At 39.1% G+C, this 19,876-nt stretch overlaps 1 protein-coding gene across 1 annotated transcript in view; it reads left to right on the top strand.

The window, feature by feature from the left end:
• Positions 1-5,315: 5,315 nt before the first annotated feature.
• pde8b (phosphodiesterase 8B) overlaps positions 5,316-19,876 on the top strand; it is a gene marked incomplete at both ends in the record, with an annotated part of 36,926 nt that continues 22,365 nt past the window's right edge. Inside the window, 2 exons of the mRNA XM_080046581.1 lie at positions 5,316-5,621; positions 15,369-15,425. Of these exons, the coding sequence (XP_079902707.1) occupies positions 5,316-5,621; positions 15,369-15,425 (363 nt within the window). The remainder of the gene's footprint in view (positions 5,622-15,368; positions 15,426-19,876) is intronic.

Raw genomic sequence — 19,876 nt, 5'->3', positions numbered from 1 at the left:
AATTTAATATATTTGATTAGTCAACCATATGAATCTTTTTGTTCTTTTGCATGTCATGTTCCTCCTCAGTTCAGAGTTTGTTTAGGAGAGCAGGGCCTCACTTATCTTCATGTGTGTCTCTTAGCTGGGTTTTATTACTTTCTTCAACTCTGGTGTCCACTATTTTGTATACAACTCTTCACCTAACAGTTTCTGATCTTAAGAAGCAGTTTATTATATACAATATCATAAGAAAGGAACAGCCTAGAGATTCAGCTGGCTGTTGCTGGTCAGATATTATCTATCTTACTTCTCACGCCCTCTGCTGGACAAATCAAGCGAATGCAAAAGGAAAATTCCTGTTATTTATTTTTTATACATTTTTTAGACATTTTGTTTATGATTCAACCTTTCACACACACAACCAGTGTTAAAACGTCTGATTAAAATATCAAACATTGGAATCCAAGCGCATAAAATATCTGTCACTTCCTCTAATAAGCAGCTCATAATGCCATATAAAAATATATGTGGAACGGCTTTGTGTAGCCAGTGTGCATATCTAATGGTATATTGTATTTCATGATAAAAGCTGTCAAATCAGTAAAAAATTAAACAATTATAGAGTTGTTCTTGCAGTGAAGAGGAAGCCACTTCTTTCCCAACTCTCTGATAAGTCATTTTTGGGGAATTTAGTACAAATAAAGGGACGCCATACTAGTAGGTGAACCATCATGAGTTGAGATTGTTTTGTCAACCACTGGTTTTCTAGGTCAACAATGAACTGTCATGGTGCTACTGCGGTTAGAATGTTAAAATGTGCATGTTTTATTGCATCAACTACTCATATCAAGATTAGATTCAAGTTTATATTGAAAGACTAAAAACAAATTTGATAGAAGCAGCAAACAGATTGCCCTGGTTTTACTGGTGGTGACATTCTTCAGATATAGATGCCTTTTATCTAATGTATTCTATCTTGTCTACATTTAATTTAACTTGATTTTGCATGCTACTTTATATGTATGGTGCACCTTATCTCTACACTTTCTATTTGCACTGGGTCTTTGCACTACTTGTGTCAGAATCCCACGTTATGCTTCGTGAGCGTTCGATGAAAAGCTCTTGGTTGACAATCTGTCCCCATGTGTCTCTCATCAGAAGCTTACCAAAGCCCTAACTCTCACAGGAGAGTCCAGCTATTTAAAGCAACCCAGTGCATGTATAGCATGCAACTATACATGGCCATACATACATTCAATCCCAATTCTATGAATATTTGCATATTCCTCGAAAAACGCTTCACAATTAGTGAAACTCAACAAGGGTATGGCTCCGTGCCATGACCTAACTATTCACTGGGTTGACCCTGTGGCCTATATGTGTTGCGATCATTGTTTTCTGCTTAGAAAAAAAGAAAATTAATAGCCTACCTCATTATAGTTTTTCCTAGAATACACAAACACAACATGGAACCTTCACATAGACAATGCATACAATATTAACAACATTAAAGCTATTGTGCGTATAATTTTCATATACATGAATGAAGGTTATATTCTAGCCATCGCCAAATGAGTTGACATAAAGTTGATTAAGCCAATCAGCTTCACAAAACTCTCTCTGTATTACTCAGTATGGCAGTGTTTACAAACTCCAGTTTGAAGTTTAAAAAAAATGTTCTCCGTTATGTTACTTTCAAATTAATACAACATTCATTGCATCCACACTCTGTTTGCTGATATAGGCCACTGCACTGTGTACATTTATTTTATTGACATTCTGTATTGTGGGCACTAGGACCACACGGACACCGAGCCCGCCCGCCGGTGCAGCCTGGACCAAGAAGGTTACGAAGTTCAGGGGCCGATGTCTAAAACTCTAAAACTAAACTCTACGCCGGTCAGTAGGCTACCTGTGTGTGTGCGTGACTGTGTGTCTGTGTGTGTGTGTGGGACACCTCGTTATCTCGGCAGCTATTACAGACACACTGCTGCATATGCATGTCTAGTGTAAACAGTTACCAGTTTAGGCTCTATAATCCCCAGAAGCTATTTTGATTTCACTTTTGAAGGACGTGGCTTTGAGACATGAGTGGACTGTCAACAGAGGAAAGTGCGTTATTTCCCAATGGACCACGAAAGGTAGGAGCTAAAAAAAAAAAAAAAAAAAATATTTTATGTTCTGTATCATTATAAGTTAAACACAAAGCCTTCTACATACACAGCCAAACCATGGCACACTTATTGCCTTATTGTCTCATTAATGAGCTAGACCAATTGAATGGATTTTAAAGTGGAGAAAGTGGAAGAGAGATTGTGTTGTGATGGCAAGTTGGAGCTTAATTCTATAACTTACATGAACTTTTTTCTCCTTGTTTTGCTATCATTGCTTAGCTGGCATATATTTCATTTGGTCTTGTAGCCCTGGTAAATGCTGTCTAACTCTAGGAAAGGCACATTTAACGATGGTGTATGCAACTAAATAAGAATAAGCATGTCTTCAGTATATGTGCTCGTCATGCTGATACAATTCTAAAAAAATTAACATTTGTTGTGTGATTACAGATTTTGGCATATTTTACAGTAAAAGTTGTATTTGCTGAAATCTGTATTGTTGTCCAGATTTCCTCCCTAATTACTGTATATTGTGACTCAAAGTGTGATGAGAAAGTTGTGGCTGTTATTGCAAAGCTTTGGTAGTGAACTCAGACGTATGGATATTGTATTCGCTGCAAATGCTCACCAGTTGAACCTGTGTGTGTGTGTGTGTGTGTGTGTGTGTGTGTGTGTGTGTGTGTGTGTGTGTGTGTGTGTGTGTGTGTGTGCACGTGTGTGTGTGTGTGTGTTTGTGTGTGAAGCCTGCCACCAGGGGGCTGTCTGCATTCTCAACAGGACCTTAATCACTACTGTTGTTGAGCTCTGTTGTGTACACATAAATAACCACACAGACAATAGTTCATTTATGCATAAGGAAGTCGCAATATTCACCTCCTCCAATTTAGTTCAGAGTAGTAGAAAGTTTCAGGAAATGGAAATAGCCTATACTCAAGTCGGAAAACATAGAAATATCTCAGAATTATATTAAGGATATGACTGAATGTTGTTTTACCACTTTTAATGATACAAATAATTCTTCCTTTTGACAGCACAGCTCCTTGATTTTTGTACATTGCAGTCATAGAAAGCTTTGGGAACACTTTTCCAGCTCTTACATCCTAAAGTATCTGTCCCAAGGGGGATCCACAGAAGGCCAATAAATCAACTCAGTCTGTATGTGGTTATGTGGTGCATGAGGCCATGCAACTCTGGATGAAGTGATTCTGAATTTGTCTTTTCAGTGTCACTGAAAATCATATGCTTTTGCTATAAAATCCACAACCCAGAAACTAACCAGACCCGCTGGTATACGGGCAGTGTTTGAGCACTTCTCGTAAACGTGTGTGTTTTTTTAAATACATCCATGTCCTGACAGATGAGCTGTGTCTATACTGATGGGAACCTTTTCCTGATTCAATGTTTTCTGTGATGATGAGGAGTTGACATATTTAGCAGCTTTAAAGCAATAGTGCGTACACTTTTTCGTTATAAATGAATGTTGGTTTCAATCAAGCCATCGCCAAAGGAGTTGAAACAAAGTTGATTAAACTCATCATCTCCACAAAACTCTCTTTGTATTTCTCAGTATGGCAGCGTTTACAAACAATCATTTTTTTCATTTGTTGTGTACTGTTAAGAAAAAACTTGGATGTACAACAGAATTTATAAAGTCCATGCACGATCACTAAAGCTTTAGCTCATGTAGATTTGTCGACAGTGTTGTTGTAATTACTCATAATTCATCATGGGGGCTACAGAGGTTACGCACTACAGCTTTAAAGCTAAAACAAGAACATTCGATGTTCATGATGAGGGATACTTTCTTAAGAGTTTATGCATCATTGTCAAATTATAATTTTATCTGTGAGTTTTGTCATTGCAAGCATTCCTGGAGTCATGTCATCCATTGTTGATACAAAGATATGGATTATAGATACAGTGAGTATTAAGGTGGTTTTAGCCATTATTTAGTGGTGAAATTTTCGAAATTGCAACGCTCTGAGTCTACTTTTACTTTTAGGAGAATGTATAGAAGCTACGGTGGCCTTTAAGGTTAAGAAGCTAGTAACTGAAGATGGCCTCATCCACCACTGCCTTAAGTTCTTCGTCTTCATCTTCCAACAGGTACATCTATATAGAAAACGTTTGTCCGTTCTGTGCCACTGTAGAAACATGGCGTTGCAACATTGTGGCGCGCCCCGCTCCTATAGATAATATAAAAGGCCATATCTAAGGTCATAATAGAAACAACAACTTTTATTTTCCAGCAATTATACACTATTAAAACCTAATTGTGAATCAACCTTGGATTAACTGTTGATCAAAAGTAACCTTCAGGAGATATTCACTTATTTTGACAAAAAGGGATTTTGACAACAAGCTGTCTCCACAATTACCGACTCCACCTTTAAAGGGTCAGGATGGAGATATGGAAGTGATGATGTTAGTGTGATGTAGAGCGAGAGAGAGAGCGACAGAGACAGAGAGGTATGGAAAGAGAGAGACAGAGAGAGAGAGAGGGATGGACCATGGCCAATGATCTGCAAGCGGAATAACTAAAGTAGAGAAACACACACACACACACACACACACACACACACACACACACACACACACACACAGAACAGAGGGTATTCCATGAAGCCAGTTTCTCGCCTAAAAATGCGCGCATGAGCAGAGATACATAACCGCATATGAAGAAGAAGACAGTTACAGAGAAGAGCAGCAGCAGTAGCCAGGTGGTATAGTCCATTTATCAATACGAGCCTATTCATTACACATTCCATAGATGTAGCCTACCAGCGGCTGGAGCAGGCCATCAACGAGGCTTGGATGACAACCTGGAAACACCTAATTTTTGTTGTTGCAAATATGATATGGCAATTCAAGATGCTACAATAATAGCGGCGTGCTGAGGAGGACGCATGAATTAAAAAACAACCATCAAGAAGACACCTCACGTCTGCTACCTCGAGATCCCCTCATTAATGCGCTTAAACGGACGTGTGTGTGTGTGTGTGTGTGTGTGTGTGTGTGTGTGTGTGTGTGTGTGTGTGTGTGTGTGTGTGTGTGTGTGTGTGTGTGTGTGTGTGTGGAGGAGAGAGCGACTTGATGGACCAACGGAAGCCCCAATACCGTAAACCGTTGCTGTTTATTCTAATGGTAATCTGAGGCGCTACATTGAGCTGAGGGTGGTGGTGAGAGAGGACCGGTGGTGGGCTGCCTGAGGAGGATATTATGGGCTGTGCACCCAGCATCCACGTCTCTCAGAGCGGCGTGATCTACTGCCGAGACTCGGACGAATCCAACTCGCCGCACGCCACCACCACCATCTCCCAGGGCAACGCGGCCACCACTCTGCACGGGCTCTTCATCAAGACCGATGCGGCCGAGAGCATCCCCTCCGTCATCGGCTACCAGAACAGACACTCGCGCAACAACTCCTACAACGACCGTAAGGAAAACAACAGCAACAGCAGCAGCGGCGGAGGTGGACATATACGCATAGAGGCCGAGACGCAGACCAGCCACACCAGCGTCAAGGTATAGCCTCATTCATATACAGTGCAGTGTGTGTGTTTAAAGGTGCAGTCAGTGATTCTGGGGAGGCCGCCTAATGCTTGTTGTCAAAATCTTTTTTTTTGTCAAAATGAGTGAATATCTCCTACCTTTCTGCTACCGGTCCGTGTTAAAGACAGCCTAGTTTCTGTAAACAGGCAGGATGCTTTATAGCTATGGTGGGCCCCCTTTGTTTACATACCAAGCCTTCTGATTGCATGGGTGCTTTGATTACAAATAGGCCTACAGTCCACTCCAGCGTCAAAGTAGATGGCTATGGTGTTATGCCCAGTGCATACCTGACGAAAATTGCATGCACCTTAGTTGTATTAGGGGAAACTAGCAGACATTGTAGACCTAATGAGTGGGCTATTAAAGGTGGAGTCAGTGATTCTGGAGAATGCTTTTTTGTCAAAATCCCTTTTTGTTGTTGTTGTCATAAACAGTTAATACCTCCTCATGATCCTATATCTGTCTAGGCCTACTGTGTGGAAAAAAAAACGTTAAAATGCAACGTTTGTTATGGTTGATCAGCTGCTTTCCATGGCACTGGCTGAAACCAGAAACAGCAGTTTGAATAATTTCCTCTTTATTTGCTGTAAATGCTTTATGTAACTGTTTAATTATGTTCCCTCATTAAAAAAACAACATGTTTATTTTAGAGCAGGGATGACGTCTACAGAGCCGCCTGCTGACACCTCCTGTGACAGTTATGAACAAAGCCACCTTCCCACCCCATTCCTACTCACATTGATTTAAGATTGTACCAAAAGATGCCTGTCATAAAATACAGATAGCTAATGTAATTTGGTTGTAAAAATGCTATGCAGTTAGCCATTGACAGCTTTAATCGGCAATAATGTGTCGTCATGTGCAATAGAATCTCCTGAATTTCGCTGCATGTTTTTTTTTCGAACAACAATAAATAAAATTACCTTGCTGTACTTTAATCCCCTCATTTAGCATTTATACGATGCTTATGTAATGAAATATGTAGTTATCAGCAGATATGAGGACATTTGAAGTGTTTATTAAAGTACGATATGAGTTTACAACACTTACTAGATACCGTTACAACCATCTAGTCATTCATTATCTGTTTATAGACCAGTCTCCACTTGAGGCCCAAATATTTTGTTAAGGTACACTATGTATCTTTGGGTGTGTCAGAGAAGTGAACATTTTTAGGTTATATTCTCATAACTGAATTTAAAAACATTTCTTCACAGGAAATTTGTGATCCCTGGAACACTGTTTGAAGTTAGAAAGCTTCCTGAAAAGTTACTGGTTCACTGTTGTTGTTTGCAGGGCCACCAGTTTTGTTTACAAGTCGTATAAGTTTGGTTCCGGGTGCTTTAAAAATAATTTTATTTTATTAAGTACTGTTTTACCATCAAAAGTTGTTGTATGAAGTAGACTTTTAATAACACACATTTTGCCAATAGTTCTTTAGGTGAACTTGTCCCAGAAACATCCCCTTCTTTGCTTCATGAGGCAGTGCAGTCAAATGTATCTAAAGATCTTGTTTACAGAGTGTTGTTTATTTATCTGTAAGTAAGTACAGCCCCGAGGCGCCAGTACGAACTTTTAAATATTTCTGAAACAGTCTCATTTTCCCTCTGATGATCATACAAGAATTGCAACAGCAAACTAATAATGCTATTTTTATATAATTTTTCTTATTGCCTTTGTCATGAGTACGCTCACCCAGGAACTACTGCTGGCGTAGTAAAAACACTACTGCTTTTGTCAAAAGGGGGTGCAAGAATGAACACAAACTGAAAGTTCCTCGGAGCATCTTTAAGCTGTTTGCAATAAATCTTGTTAAAAAAATTATTCTATTACAAAAATCATTTCAAGCGCCGCCATTTTTGGCTTCCATACATCTTTTATCTTAGGTGCACTTTTTCTATTTTTTTCATATTTTTTTTTACCTGCATTTCAAATTCTAGTGATAACACGTTTGCATGAGAAACTAAACTCACACATGAACCTTGAGTTCACTTGAAAGAGGTCAAGAAAAGGTCTGGTTTCAGGATTGAACTTTTACACACTAAAATAAGAATCCAGCTACTTTTTAATAAAGCTCATTACATCGTCATGGGAGCTTAACAAACCAAATGAATCATTCTTAATAAGTTTAAGCAGCTTCGCAGTGTTTTTTTTACAGTGTGGGAACCAGATCCTGGGTGTAAAGAAAACTGTATAAACTTGAGTTAGTTGTGTTCATGTGTTGTCATGGGGGAGCATGTGAACAGATAGTACTTCATATTTAGAATGGAACCCCAGAGGAGTTTGCTGTGTGTTTTCTTACCAAGTCCTGTAGCAGATGATCATGTCATCAGACCCTCAGAATGGATTAACCCTTTCAGAACAATTTTAAACAAACAGAATAGACACACTCCATAAGTATAACCTTTCGTTAAAGGCACAGTGTGAAAAGGGGAATTGGCTTCGAATCAGACTTAGAATAACAAACACTTATAATGTGTGTTTTAATTAGTGTATAATCACTTGGAAATTAAAGTTTTTTTTTCATTACCTTAGAATGAGCGTTTTATATTTACATAGGAGAGGGGCACGTCGCCATGTTGCACCGCCATGTTTTTCTAAAGTAGCACAGAACAGACAAACGTAACGGCCTTACACTTTTTTATAGACAGTATAGTGGGCGTCATGGGAGATGCACCTGTTGGAAGACGAAGAAAAAGTACTATAGAATAAATAACTAGACACATCTTCACCTCATCAATTGATATTGTGGTGGCAGTGGTTGATGATGCCGTCTTTAGTTACTAGCTTCTTGTCTTTGAAAGCCCTTGTAGCTTCTGTAAAGGGAGGGGTTAGCAAGGGAGCGTTGCAATCTAGAATATCCCTATGATGCCTCTAAATACACACTGCATCTTTATATTTAATTTTAATAAATAATATGTTTTTAACCCTTGGTTTAATAAAAAAAATCAATATTTTACAATTTTTTCTTTTTTTAAATATTTTGTTATTAGTATAATTCTGAACTGAGCTTCGAGGCTCTTCCGGTCCCATGCTCTCTGATTCTCACATTTCATTAATTTTCTGCAAATACTTATCTCTTGTGTCTCCTGATAATATTGGAGAAAAAATTGGCACCATATGAGCCACTGCATTGGAATCATAGAACTCATTGCAACACATTAATAATATTTATCTTCAGCAATTCAATACCTTTAACAGATGTGTGCCTTTAGTTTAGAGTGGCTGGTTGTGTGTGATTATGTGTTTATGTGTGTGTGTGTGTGTGTGTGTGTGTGTCAGCTGGTCCTCTCTATCACTTAGGACCGAGAGTTGATCAATGATAGCATTTATTATTAAAACCATCTGCCTTTCCCTGCAGGATCATGATAATCTTCTGTGTGTGTGTGTGTGTGTGTGTGTGTGTGTGTGTGTGTGTGTGTGTGTGTGTGTGTGTGTGTGTGTGTGTGTGTGTGTGTGTGTGTGTGTGTGTGTGTGTGTGTGTGTGTGAATGTTTATTCAAGTCATTTGTTTACCCCTCTGGTCAGTTCGGCAGTGGTGTGAACACATGGGAAATGGCTGATGTTGGTGTCGAGTTAGACATCCCTGCAGGGCGTCCCATAGACAGACAGCTACTTATAAGAACATATTCAGACCGGAGCATAAATTCAAACTTTCACAGCATATCGCTTAGACGTTCAAAAGTTCAGAGATCATGTGCTAGGTTCTTAATCATATTTAATGGTGAAATATGTTTTCATTTTGCATTAAAACTTCTTTAAAATTACATATCTATGTTTTCGAGTTGTGTGAGAGCAGGAATGTCATCTCAGACTATGAAGTGGAAAATATCTTAAATGTTGGACTGGGACGACTGTTTACATGCAAAGTAGTTCCTGTAGGTGTGTGTTTACATGCATGCCATCTCACAGGAGCAAAGTCGGGAATTTATTTATTATGCACAGTGTTGTTTCCATGCTCTTTTTTTGTTAGTTTTGTTATGTAGCACATAAGAACGAAATTATCATATCAATCAAAAGCAGTCCTAAAACATTTTCGGAGAATTTACAGAAGCTACGGTGGCCTTCAAGGACAATAAGCTAGCTACTAAAGATGGCATCATCCACCAATGCCTCAATTATTTCCGCAATATCAAGTGATGAGGTGAAGATGTATTCAGTTATTTATGCTGTAGTACTTCTTTGTCTTCTTCTACTTTGCACAGTCTCTTCAGATGAGACCAGGGGCCTATCCGAAAAGTCCAATCTCCTAACCTATAAGCCTCCTTTCCTATGCCTTAACCCCTAAACGTCATCGGGGTTAAGGAGAGATGAAAGGTGCTTCCTATCGAACATAGGAAAGGACAGCACTGTTTCAAATGAATTCGACTCCACTTTTCCTAACCGACGTCATTGCGCGACGGCGAGTATTGCTGACGTGAGTCACTAGGGTGAAACTACACTATAGCCTATTCTCCGAAAATTGACCACAACAAGCGCTCGTTTGATCCATGCGTTCTTTTCATATTGATTTTAATCAGGTTGTCGCCAACAGAGTGAGAATCACTCCCATATATCCCAATTCACATGTGGAATAAAAAGAGGCTACACTTGTGTTGATGTTGAAATGAACTGCCCCCAGTAACTTCATTAAATGTGAAGTTGGTATTTTATTTTCTTATGGTGTAAATTATGTGCTACGAAAATAACTATTATGATGTTGGTCTTTTATGAGTTCTTTATTATCTTTAGCCTGTGTGTGTGTGCGTGTGTGTGTGTGTGTGTGGGGGGGGGGGGGGTATTTTGTTTTAGCCGAGTTAAATCTTCCTCTCTTCTCCTCTCTTCTGTTTTACCTCTCGTTCGTATTCGTGTAGAGTCGGTAAACTCCGGCGGTGGCCTGTTGCTTTAAATCTTGCCGCCGTAAAGGATTATGGGATACCACTATCTCCTTTCCTTTAGCATAGGTTGGTCAGGAGTAACCTATGCTAAAGGAGGGTTAAAGGATGAATCGAGGCTCCTTTCCTAAGCATTTGGAGAATTCGGATCACCTATCCGCCGAGTACTTCCGGTTCATCTCGATAGGAAAGGAAATTTCCTATGCAAAAAAAAGTTTTCGGATAGGCCCCAGGGCTTGTTGCAAGCACTAGGATTCATATAAACACTGAGGCCTGCTGTTAAAGGTGGAGTCAGCGATTTTGGAGAATGCTTGTATCTCCTCATGATTACCTACATGTCCATGTGTGTGCGCGCTGAAAAAAAATGCAGAATTAATATACAGACTAGGCTTTGTAAATGGGGATGTCGCAAACTACGTTGGGGCCCCTTTGTAGCATAGGCTGTGTATTAACACCAGATTATTTTCAGCACACATACAGTACAGACAAGCAGCAGATCATGAGAAGACTGATTTTTACAAGCATTCTCCAGAATCGTTGACTCTACCTTTAACAAAGACAAGTAATGGACGATGACAGCTTAAATCAAATCAAACATGAATCATATAACACTTCCAGGTGGTTGCCTAAACAGATGAGAGTGACATAATGCCTATGGTTTAGAAGATTAAGCCCTGCACTGAAGGCCACATTAACGTCATACTGTATCATTTCTGATTTCTAAACAGATTTTTGAAGGAAAAGCCACACGCAAGGTCAAGTCTAGTTGAGAGACACACTCTCTCGTTGCCACTTGTTCAAAATGATTAGACATTGGCCTATAAAGTGTATACAAGTCTTTTCTGTTCTCCGGCCATAATGTAAACCAACTTGTCATCTTTATAATCTAACATCATTGTAAACAGTTAAAAACACCTTCAAAAGATTACATTCAAACATACTGTAACTTTGCTAAGGTTTATTGCATTCTGAAGTATAAACTGCTCTATTAAAATGTGCGCTGAAATAGCTTGGGCTAGGCCTCCTCAATGAAAGCAATGTTAAATCCGTCTCATAAACAATGTGTATGCAGTGCAGTATATGCGATGATATGATGTACCTGGGCTCCACTAAGCCATTATGGGTTTATTTATACAGCCCTCCTTTTCAGAGCCAAAATTACAAAGAGCTTTGCAGAGACAATAGAGTTAGCAGAGGAAGGCAGCGCATGTTAGCAGTAATTAGTTGAAGACCTACATGTGGGTTCGTTTTCAAAGTGTGAGGTGATGGAGAGTTGAAATGGGAGGGTAGAGCAGTCAGGCTTGGGGTGAAAGCTACATGTGAATGCTGGTGTTGGTATTTTGGCCGTTGATTTGGGCAACAAAATAAAACTTTCTTAATGCAAGTATTAATATTGTGTTTTCAAGCACTGGTACATTTTTGGCTATGTCGCTTCAATTAAAATGTGTTCTTTCATATTAGTATATTTAAAAGGACCAACATTTACATTAAGGTGTTTATTTTACTAAACCTCGTCTGTTTGCGTCTGTATATTTTCTCCAAAACAACCATCTTTACCGGCAAATATCTCAACATTCTTTTTTTTTTAGTACTCTGAACCAAAGATCTCAACTTCTAAAGCACTTACAGTACATCAGCTAAACTTTCCATAATCATTCTCAGCTCTATTTTGAAGGTTAATACACAACATAAAATAGTGATTTGCCCCCCTGTCCTGATCCCCAAACCAACAAGCAAACAGTGAAGTACTGAATTTATTAATGACAATTTAACCCAAGACTTCCTCCATCATCCTCTCCGGTGTGTGATCTCTCTCCAAGTTGTTGTCTCAGTAGCAGTGCTGATGACTGAGCTGTCCCCCCCGTTCCTACCGCCTTCCTTCCTGTTCTGCTTCACATCTGGCTGCGTCCTCCTCGTCCTCAAACTTAAACACAATAACTCATTTTCTCATGAACTTCAACTCTCTAGGAGTCTGTCCTTTTGGAACACTCAGCAACTATGATTATGATTCAGAATCACCACAACAGATATTCCTCAGTACTGACTTTTTGGATCTCTGTCAACTCTTACTCCAAGTACCTGAAATGAATTAACAGTATCCAACAACGATACCTTTTTCTATATTGGTGAAATTGGCGGTTAGTATTATAGGATCGCTTCAGGGTCGCAATTACCCTGACTATTGAATTGAACAAGCTGTAAGGGTGACATCATCTCACTCTTTTCATCTTGCTCTCAATAGTTAAGTTATCTTTATTAGTCAAGGCTCAGAGCACAGTGTCAGCCATAGTACAGCGTCGCTGGAGCAGTTTGGGGTTAAGTGTGTTGCTCAAGGACACAATGATAGAGATGGTGGGCATGATATGTAATACCAGCCACCGCTAGTTTTACTACTAACACCCTCCTGTCCAGTGCCGGGGATTGAACTAGCAACCTTATGGTCATTAATTGGCCCCTCTTCCTCTTGGCCATCCTACCATAGTCTCGCCCAATTCTTTGAGGACTAGTGGGGCAATTGGAATAATTATGGCATGGCACCCATTCGTTTTCAGGTGCTGGAATCAGGCTCCGATTGTTAGTATTTTAATCTGTACTCGGTAGTAGCGAATTTGGTCAGTATGCTTATAAGTTCAGGAATCACTAATACACTACTGACCCTTAGTGGAGTTTGGTCACTTAATTTTAAACACATGATGTTTTGTGTCATTCCCTGAAATGACTGATGCTATCCTTTTTTGGGGGGATAAAATTCTAGCTAACCATGCTGGGATACTTCCAGTCAGTCAGTCACCACTTTCTTGAGCTCACCATCAATTGTCTTTACGGGAATATTTTCATGGTCAAGCAGCTCCGGGAAGAGTTGTGTTTGCTTTACCGGCACACAGACATAAACAGCCTTCACACCTGCTTCCTGGTAACTGTCAGCTCTCTATGCTGTGTGTCCCCCATGATACATTTTTGTTTATGGTAGTAAAAAAAAAGGCAAGACTTTGATTAGATCTGCCAACACAAGATCCCTTCACAAAGGGGTTGAGACATATTATAATATGTTTTATTTAAATGTCAATCAAAATGAATTTTTTACTTTTTTCACCTGTTTGAAGGGAGTGGGAAATATGTTCACATACTGCTGTCCAATCAGAAATGAGCAACCTTTACAGTAAATCCATTTGCCACATGCGCTGTCATATGCAACTAACTCGACTCTATAATACCAATGGAGAGTGTCTGTGTGTGTGCATGCATGCGTGTGTGGGTTGAGTGTGCATTTCTAAGTCTTTGCTTTCAAGTGAAGGTGTGTGGTCATGTGTGCTGAAGGGGATAAAAAAGGAAGTACGGTGAAATATAATTCTATGCTTACTTGATTTGTTCCTTTTTAGAATGGCATTGTGTTATGGGCGCTACATGAAAACAGACTTTCAAGTAACTCACCATCATTGCCTTAAATATGTTTCATGACAGGTGACAGGTAATATGCGTAAACCTTTTATAGGCTGTAATGTATTTGTACAGTGGGTGTTTTGAATGATATCATGTTTTTTATGCTGATAAATGCTGCATTTTGTTGATACATGTTACCCAGAAGAATGAGGTTTTTTCTTTGCGTGTGGCTACTCAAAAGTGCTTAATAATGTTTGTGGTTGGTATATTGGCATGTTACGATTAGACGTGGTGTGAAGTTTGTCCACCTTTTAAACCTAGTGACTTACTATTGACACATAATTACAGTATGTTATGTGGTTGAGTCACCAGCTCCTGTGTGTGGCAATGCATTATTATGGAGTGTATGCCTCTTGTGGAATTAACTGAAATCCCCCGCTTATACCTCTCCTCTGTGTTTTTGTGGATACCTTATGTATTTTTCCTTACGGCGAGACACTGCTGGTGAATGGGGTGAAATTCAAAACCTTTAGATATCAACATCACATTTTGCCACTTGATCCCTAACATTAAAACTGTTTTTTTATGTTTTTAAGAAAGTAATCTTTCATAAATCAGACACTGAACAACATATGAAAATTTCAGAGTATTAAAAAAAAGATGGTTGTGTACGAGAAATATGCAGGTGCAAACAGAGTAGGTTAAATAAGATTAATGTACATTTTGGACCTTTGATTTATACTTGTATGAAAAAATACATGTTATGGAAGCAAAATATCCACAAAATTCCATAATTATGGGTTGTCCACTATGATACACGACTGATTCATTGTGTGGTGTTGCGTGTGTGTGTGTGTGTGTGTGTGTGTGTGTGTGTGTGTGTGTGTGTGTGTGTGTGTGTGTGTGCATATGGTCGAATGGTTTCACATTTAACCGAAGTGCTTGTCCTCACTAGAATGACGCATTGGGCTTAAGAGGAGACACACAGACACATACGTAGAAACCTACGGATGTGATGCTTCTGCTAAAGGATTATCCACGTAAACCTGTGAGTGCAATCAGTGGTGGCTGTCTGCTAATTCCCTTCTAAGATGTTGTCTGGGGATATCCCTGCTCCGGGCTTCTCTAATACTTCATTTCAATATCTGCGTCTACACAGAGTAGGACAGGAGCAAGATCTGTAGGGGAATTTTGGTATTTAAAAAAGAGTCGAATTTAGTTTTATACGATTTTTGTTTGGAAAATACTTTGTCGTATGGTTCAATAGACTGTTAAAAGTGATAGACAGGTAGCGCAAGAAACAAAGCAATGTGCCAATATGCTTTTGGAGGTCAACGGTAAAATGGTAAGAAGTGCTCATAGCTTTTTGTAATGCTTTGTGTGTTTTTTTTATGTGTGTGTGTGTGTGTGTATGCTATACGTTTGTGACAGCAATTCTCACGGTCTCTTTCTGTTTTGCCCGGCAGGTTTCGGCCACAGAAGAATGTGTAGGACCCATGAGATTGACTCAAGAGCCAATTCAGGTAAGAAGAGCAAAAAAACAGACTTTGATCTGGAATGGTACTGCTTTTTGTGATATTTTGATAAAGATATTATGTCTAAATTCAAAGAGATGATTTAAAAAAAATTAGATCTGTGTCCAGTGAGTTCATCCTGTGTTTTTGTTCTCTGTACTGTAACTTAGATAATGTTTTGATATTGCTCTTGGTCAGGTTGACATTTTCTTCGACACGTTTTCATTCAAGTATAGGGCTGCAACGACTATTTGTGTAATTAATCCACAATCATTTGGTCTAGTTCAGAAGGCATCAGGGTCTTTAAATATCTTGTTTTGTTCCAAGAAAAGTGTTTTAAAAATAATAGTAGGGGAAAAACAGTCACATAGACCTCCTGATTTGATAACTGGAACTGCATTAGGTTGGGAATGGTTTTGCTTAGCTATCTTGCATTGCAGGACAATGTTGTTTACATAAGCTAATATAATGCAATCTTAAAGGACTAGTCCGTGCTCAAACAATTGTCAGGTGCCTTTTAATGAAAGCAGGGCTGCAACTTGCATGATTTTCACTTCCCATGTTATCTCTTGTTGTTATCATTCCTAAGAGATTCCTTTATAATTTGATTTTGATGTAAGGGATGGCGGACAAAATCCTGATTCCTAGAATGTTTTCAAATGTTTGTCAGAGGCTACGGCAAGCACAGTGGGTCAAATTAAAAAAATGTATCTTTCAAACTATCTTCGTTCTTAGTACAACATTTCTGGTATCTCATCTTGCCAATCAAAACCCTTGGGAATATTGCGAGGTCAGTTCAGGTTGAGGGATTGTCTGTGCTCATCCTCATTCTAAAAGGATTAGGCCATGTGCTAGTTAGATTTATCCTTACGCAACATAGAAAATAAGAGTGCTCTGGGGTTATCAGCTTTTGAGACGCAGGTACAACAAAGAATCGCTCGGCCTCAGCTACTTTATTGGGTGCTTGGTTTATTTGTTTTGATTTAATTTGCTTCGGTTTGAGGTGCTAAAGTTGGAAGAAAAACGCCAAGGGTTTTCTGAGTTCAGCTGAGTTCCCTTTCCAGTGTAGTGACGTCAAAGGCATGGCCATAACATCACACCAGTGTTGGGTAGTTACTTGTTACTGTAATATATAACTAAATAAATAACATTACTTTACCCAGTAGTAAGTAGTTTACAAGCACAGTAAACATTAAAAAAGTTAGTAAAACTCAAACGTTCAAGGCAAATGTCCTTCATAGATTTTTGAGAACCAAAACTCTTAAGTATTAACAAAGACAATTAACTATATAAACAAATCCTTCTGTAATTACCTACAGAATAATACTTAAAGATTTTGAGTTTAGTTGATGTAAGGGCTTTAGAAGTTGAGATTTGTGGTTCAGAGTATTGAAAAAAAACTAATGTTGAGATAATGGCCGTTAAAGATGGTTGTATAGGAGAAATATACAATAAAGGTTTAGTTACATGCCTTAAAACTATACACTTAATATACATTTTGGACCTTGCATTTATACTAGTATGAAACAAGACATGTCATGGAACTAAAATTGCCAAAAAAGAATAAAATCAAATAAAATCGACCAGTGCTTGAAAAAAACAATAGTGTCTCTACGTAAGTAAGTAATCATTAAAGACTAACTTATTACACTTTCTGGGTAACTTGCCCAAAACTGTATCACACACCAGGGATCTGTGGCAGTGTGCAGGTGGACAGACCCTTAGCTTTATTAAAAATCCTTCTAAGAACTCGTCCTGTGCCCCATAAAAATAACCCTTAAACTGCTCTCCCAAAGCGGACCACTAAAGTTGTACCTCGAACTTCCAACCTCCTTCCTTGCTTCATTTCTTCCCTGGGAATGGAGAGATGAAAAGAGAGAGATAAAATATTGAGCGAGAGAGTTATATAATGTTGATTTTATTCCTTGACATTTACGGTTACTACGTCACAGCCTTGGAGAGTGTTTAAAGTTTAAAGTAACACACATGTTGTATAGGCCTATGTTGTAGGTTATATTTCCCAAATGTGTACAATATAAATATAACTTTTTTTATTATTCTGCTATTTTAAACTTTGTTTTTGTGGGGCACTATTTAGAATATTTATTGGCTGAAGGTAAGAGTCAGCATTTCTGGAGAATGCTTGTTGTCAAAATCAGTGTTTGTCATCATCAGTGAATATCTCCTCACGCCATGCCCCCCCCCCTCCAAACTGACACACTGAGAAATAATGAAAAGATCAAGGGTTAACACAAATCATTGATGTTCCCCCGACTCTCGTAACTTGGTTAATTTTGGTAATTTTTTTTGTAGTAAAAATAACCCAGCCACAATAACGTGCAAACTGAAGCCTGCCATCAAAACATTGCGCTTCGACCTTGCCTCTTGCTTTTATGTCCGTTGTACCCCCGGTTGTTTTCATACCGAGGCTCCGTCGATGTGACTTCACTTCTGGTGTGCACTGGATTGTGGGTCAGAATCGGCCAAATAGCATACTGATTTCAACACTAGAAATCTCGGCCAGATGTAGTAGAAATCCGGGTATCTTTAAGCATACTAAATCTGACCCTTAGAATTGGGACATCTTAAAACTTTTTTCAACCAAACTAAAAAGCAGAAAGTATGAGTATTGGAACACAGGGATAGTCATAGGGGGAAAAAAATCCAATCCAATAGCACCTTTCCGTGCCTCCAAATGGCATCTACTGTTTGAGGTCAATGAGCTCTTACTTAATATTTTATACAACGTTTCCAGAAAGTGTATGTTGCGTAAGAGCATTACACCCTTAAGTCCTGACACAGGATTTCCGATGGCCCTTCTATGTAGGCCTATCAGGTACAATCCAATACGCTCAGCATGCGTTACGGTCACACAGATAAACAGTGCCCAAAGCTAGTTCGCCGGAGGACACTCCACTGTGTGTTTGGGGGAATCTCCTGGAACAGTCTGCTGGCTGTGGAAACATGGAGGATTAACCTCAGAACTCTGACGATGTGACGCACCTCGAAGGCAGCAGCAGTCGGGGTTTATAGCGGTTGTAATTAACTACACGGGGATTCCTCTCAAACTATGACGCTGATAAGTCAATGTGCTGTTTGTGTGGCTTAATATACAGTTCAATTCCAAATTGAATTTCTTGTTTTTAGATACTTTATCTATAGATTTTCAGAAGATATACACGCAAACATTAAGGCAATCTAGTAGTTACTAAATTATAATTTTTTCAATTTAAAAAAAACTAGTAGTTACTATATAGGCATATAGTAGTTACTGCAGAACTGTGTAGAAGTTACTAAAATGTTGTGTACCTTACAATGTACGGTTCTAAGTTTTACCGGAATATCTTATTGCAACCTCTCGAATTTCCTGCTTCTCCTCTATCTGTCTAGCATCTAAATGGTTCAGACATATACGTTGGCGGCTTGATGGACCGCAGCCGTATGTGTTTAACATGTATTTGACTGTGGACTGGGAATGATCAAAACCCTTCACACAGTCAGACATGCAGAAGTCCATGTGGTCCAAACTGTGCTTCATTTTTCATTCCTTTCACACAAAATGCATTCAACGACCACACATTTACCCAACTTCAAGAGCTCTTTTCCCATTCATACACAACTATCTGCAAAACAATGTGTATTATAGGCCAATAGTTCAGTTGCCAAGACAGTGTTTTATCTGCATTCAAAACAAAATGTTGGATATCTGCATTTTACCCTTATTGAAATGTATTGAAAATCTCAGAAGAATCAATAACCAATATGTAAAATCAAATGAACTGCTAAACCGTAAGACCAACAACTGCGCCTCCTATAGCAAGGCTTTTTTTCCCGTTTGGTGACATATATTTGGGATTGCAGGGTCAGATATGTGTGCAGTGGGCAGCGTCCCCGGGTTCGACTGGGTATCCGTGTGTGTGGAATTTCACGTGTTAGCACCATGGTTACACAAAGCAGTGCCATGGTTACACAAGCCAGCACGGGATCAAAGAGTGTGGACCTTTCACACACACTCACCAACACTAGCTCATTTTCTACTTCTGTCCTCCTGCTTTTTACATCTTCGCTGCTGCTATTTCTGTTCTCGTTCCCATATTCCAGTTTTTCTGTCGGGGCCCATATCTGTCCGTTTACTGTGTGTGCGCTGAAAAAAAAACTGCCTAGGCTCTGTAAACTGGATATAAACAAAGGGTGTTACAGTGACAAAAGGAGCTGCGAGGCCAACCGTAGCTAGCAACATGCCAGTTTACAGAGCCTGGGCTGTGTATTACTGTAACACTGGATTTTCTTTCAGCAAACACAGTACAGACGGATAGCAGGTCGTTAGGGGATATTCACTGATTTTGACAAAAACGTGATTTTAACAACAAGCGTTCTCGTTATCTTACCGCTGACTCTCCAACATCAATGAAAGACGACAAAAAGAAATATCTTGTAATGAGATTTAAATTATTACCATC

This window comes from Ammodytes marinus, assembly GCF_949987685.1.
Source record: "Ammodytes marinus genome assembly, chromosome: 18".
NCBI classification, from domain to species: Eukaryota; Metazoa; Chordata; class Actinopteri; order Uranoscopiformes; family Ammodytidae; genus Ammodytes; species Ammodytes marinus.
This window is presented reverse-complemented; position numbering and strand designations above follow the sequence as displayed.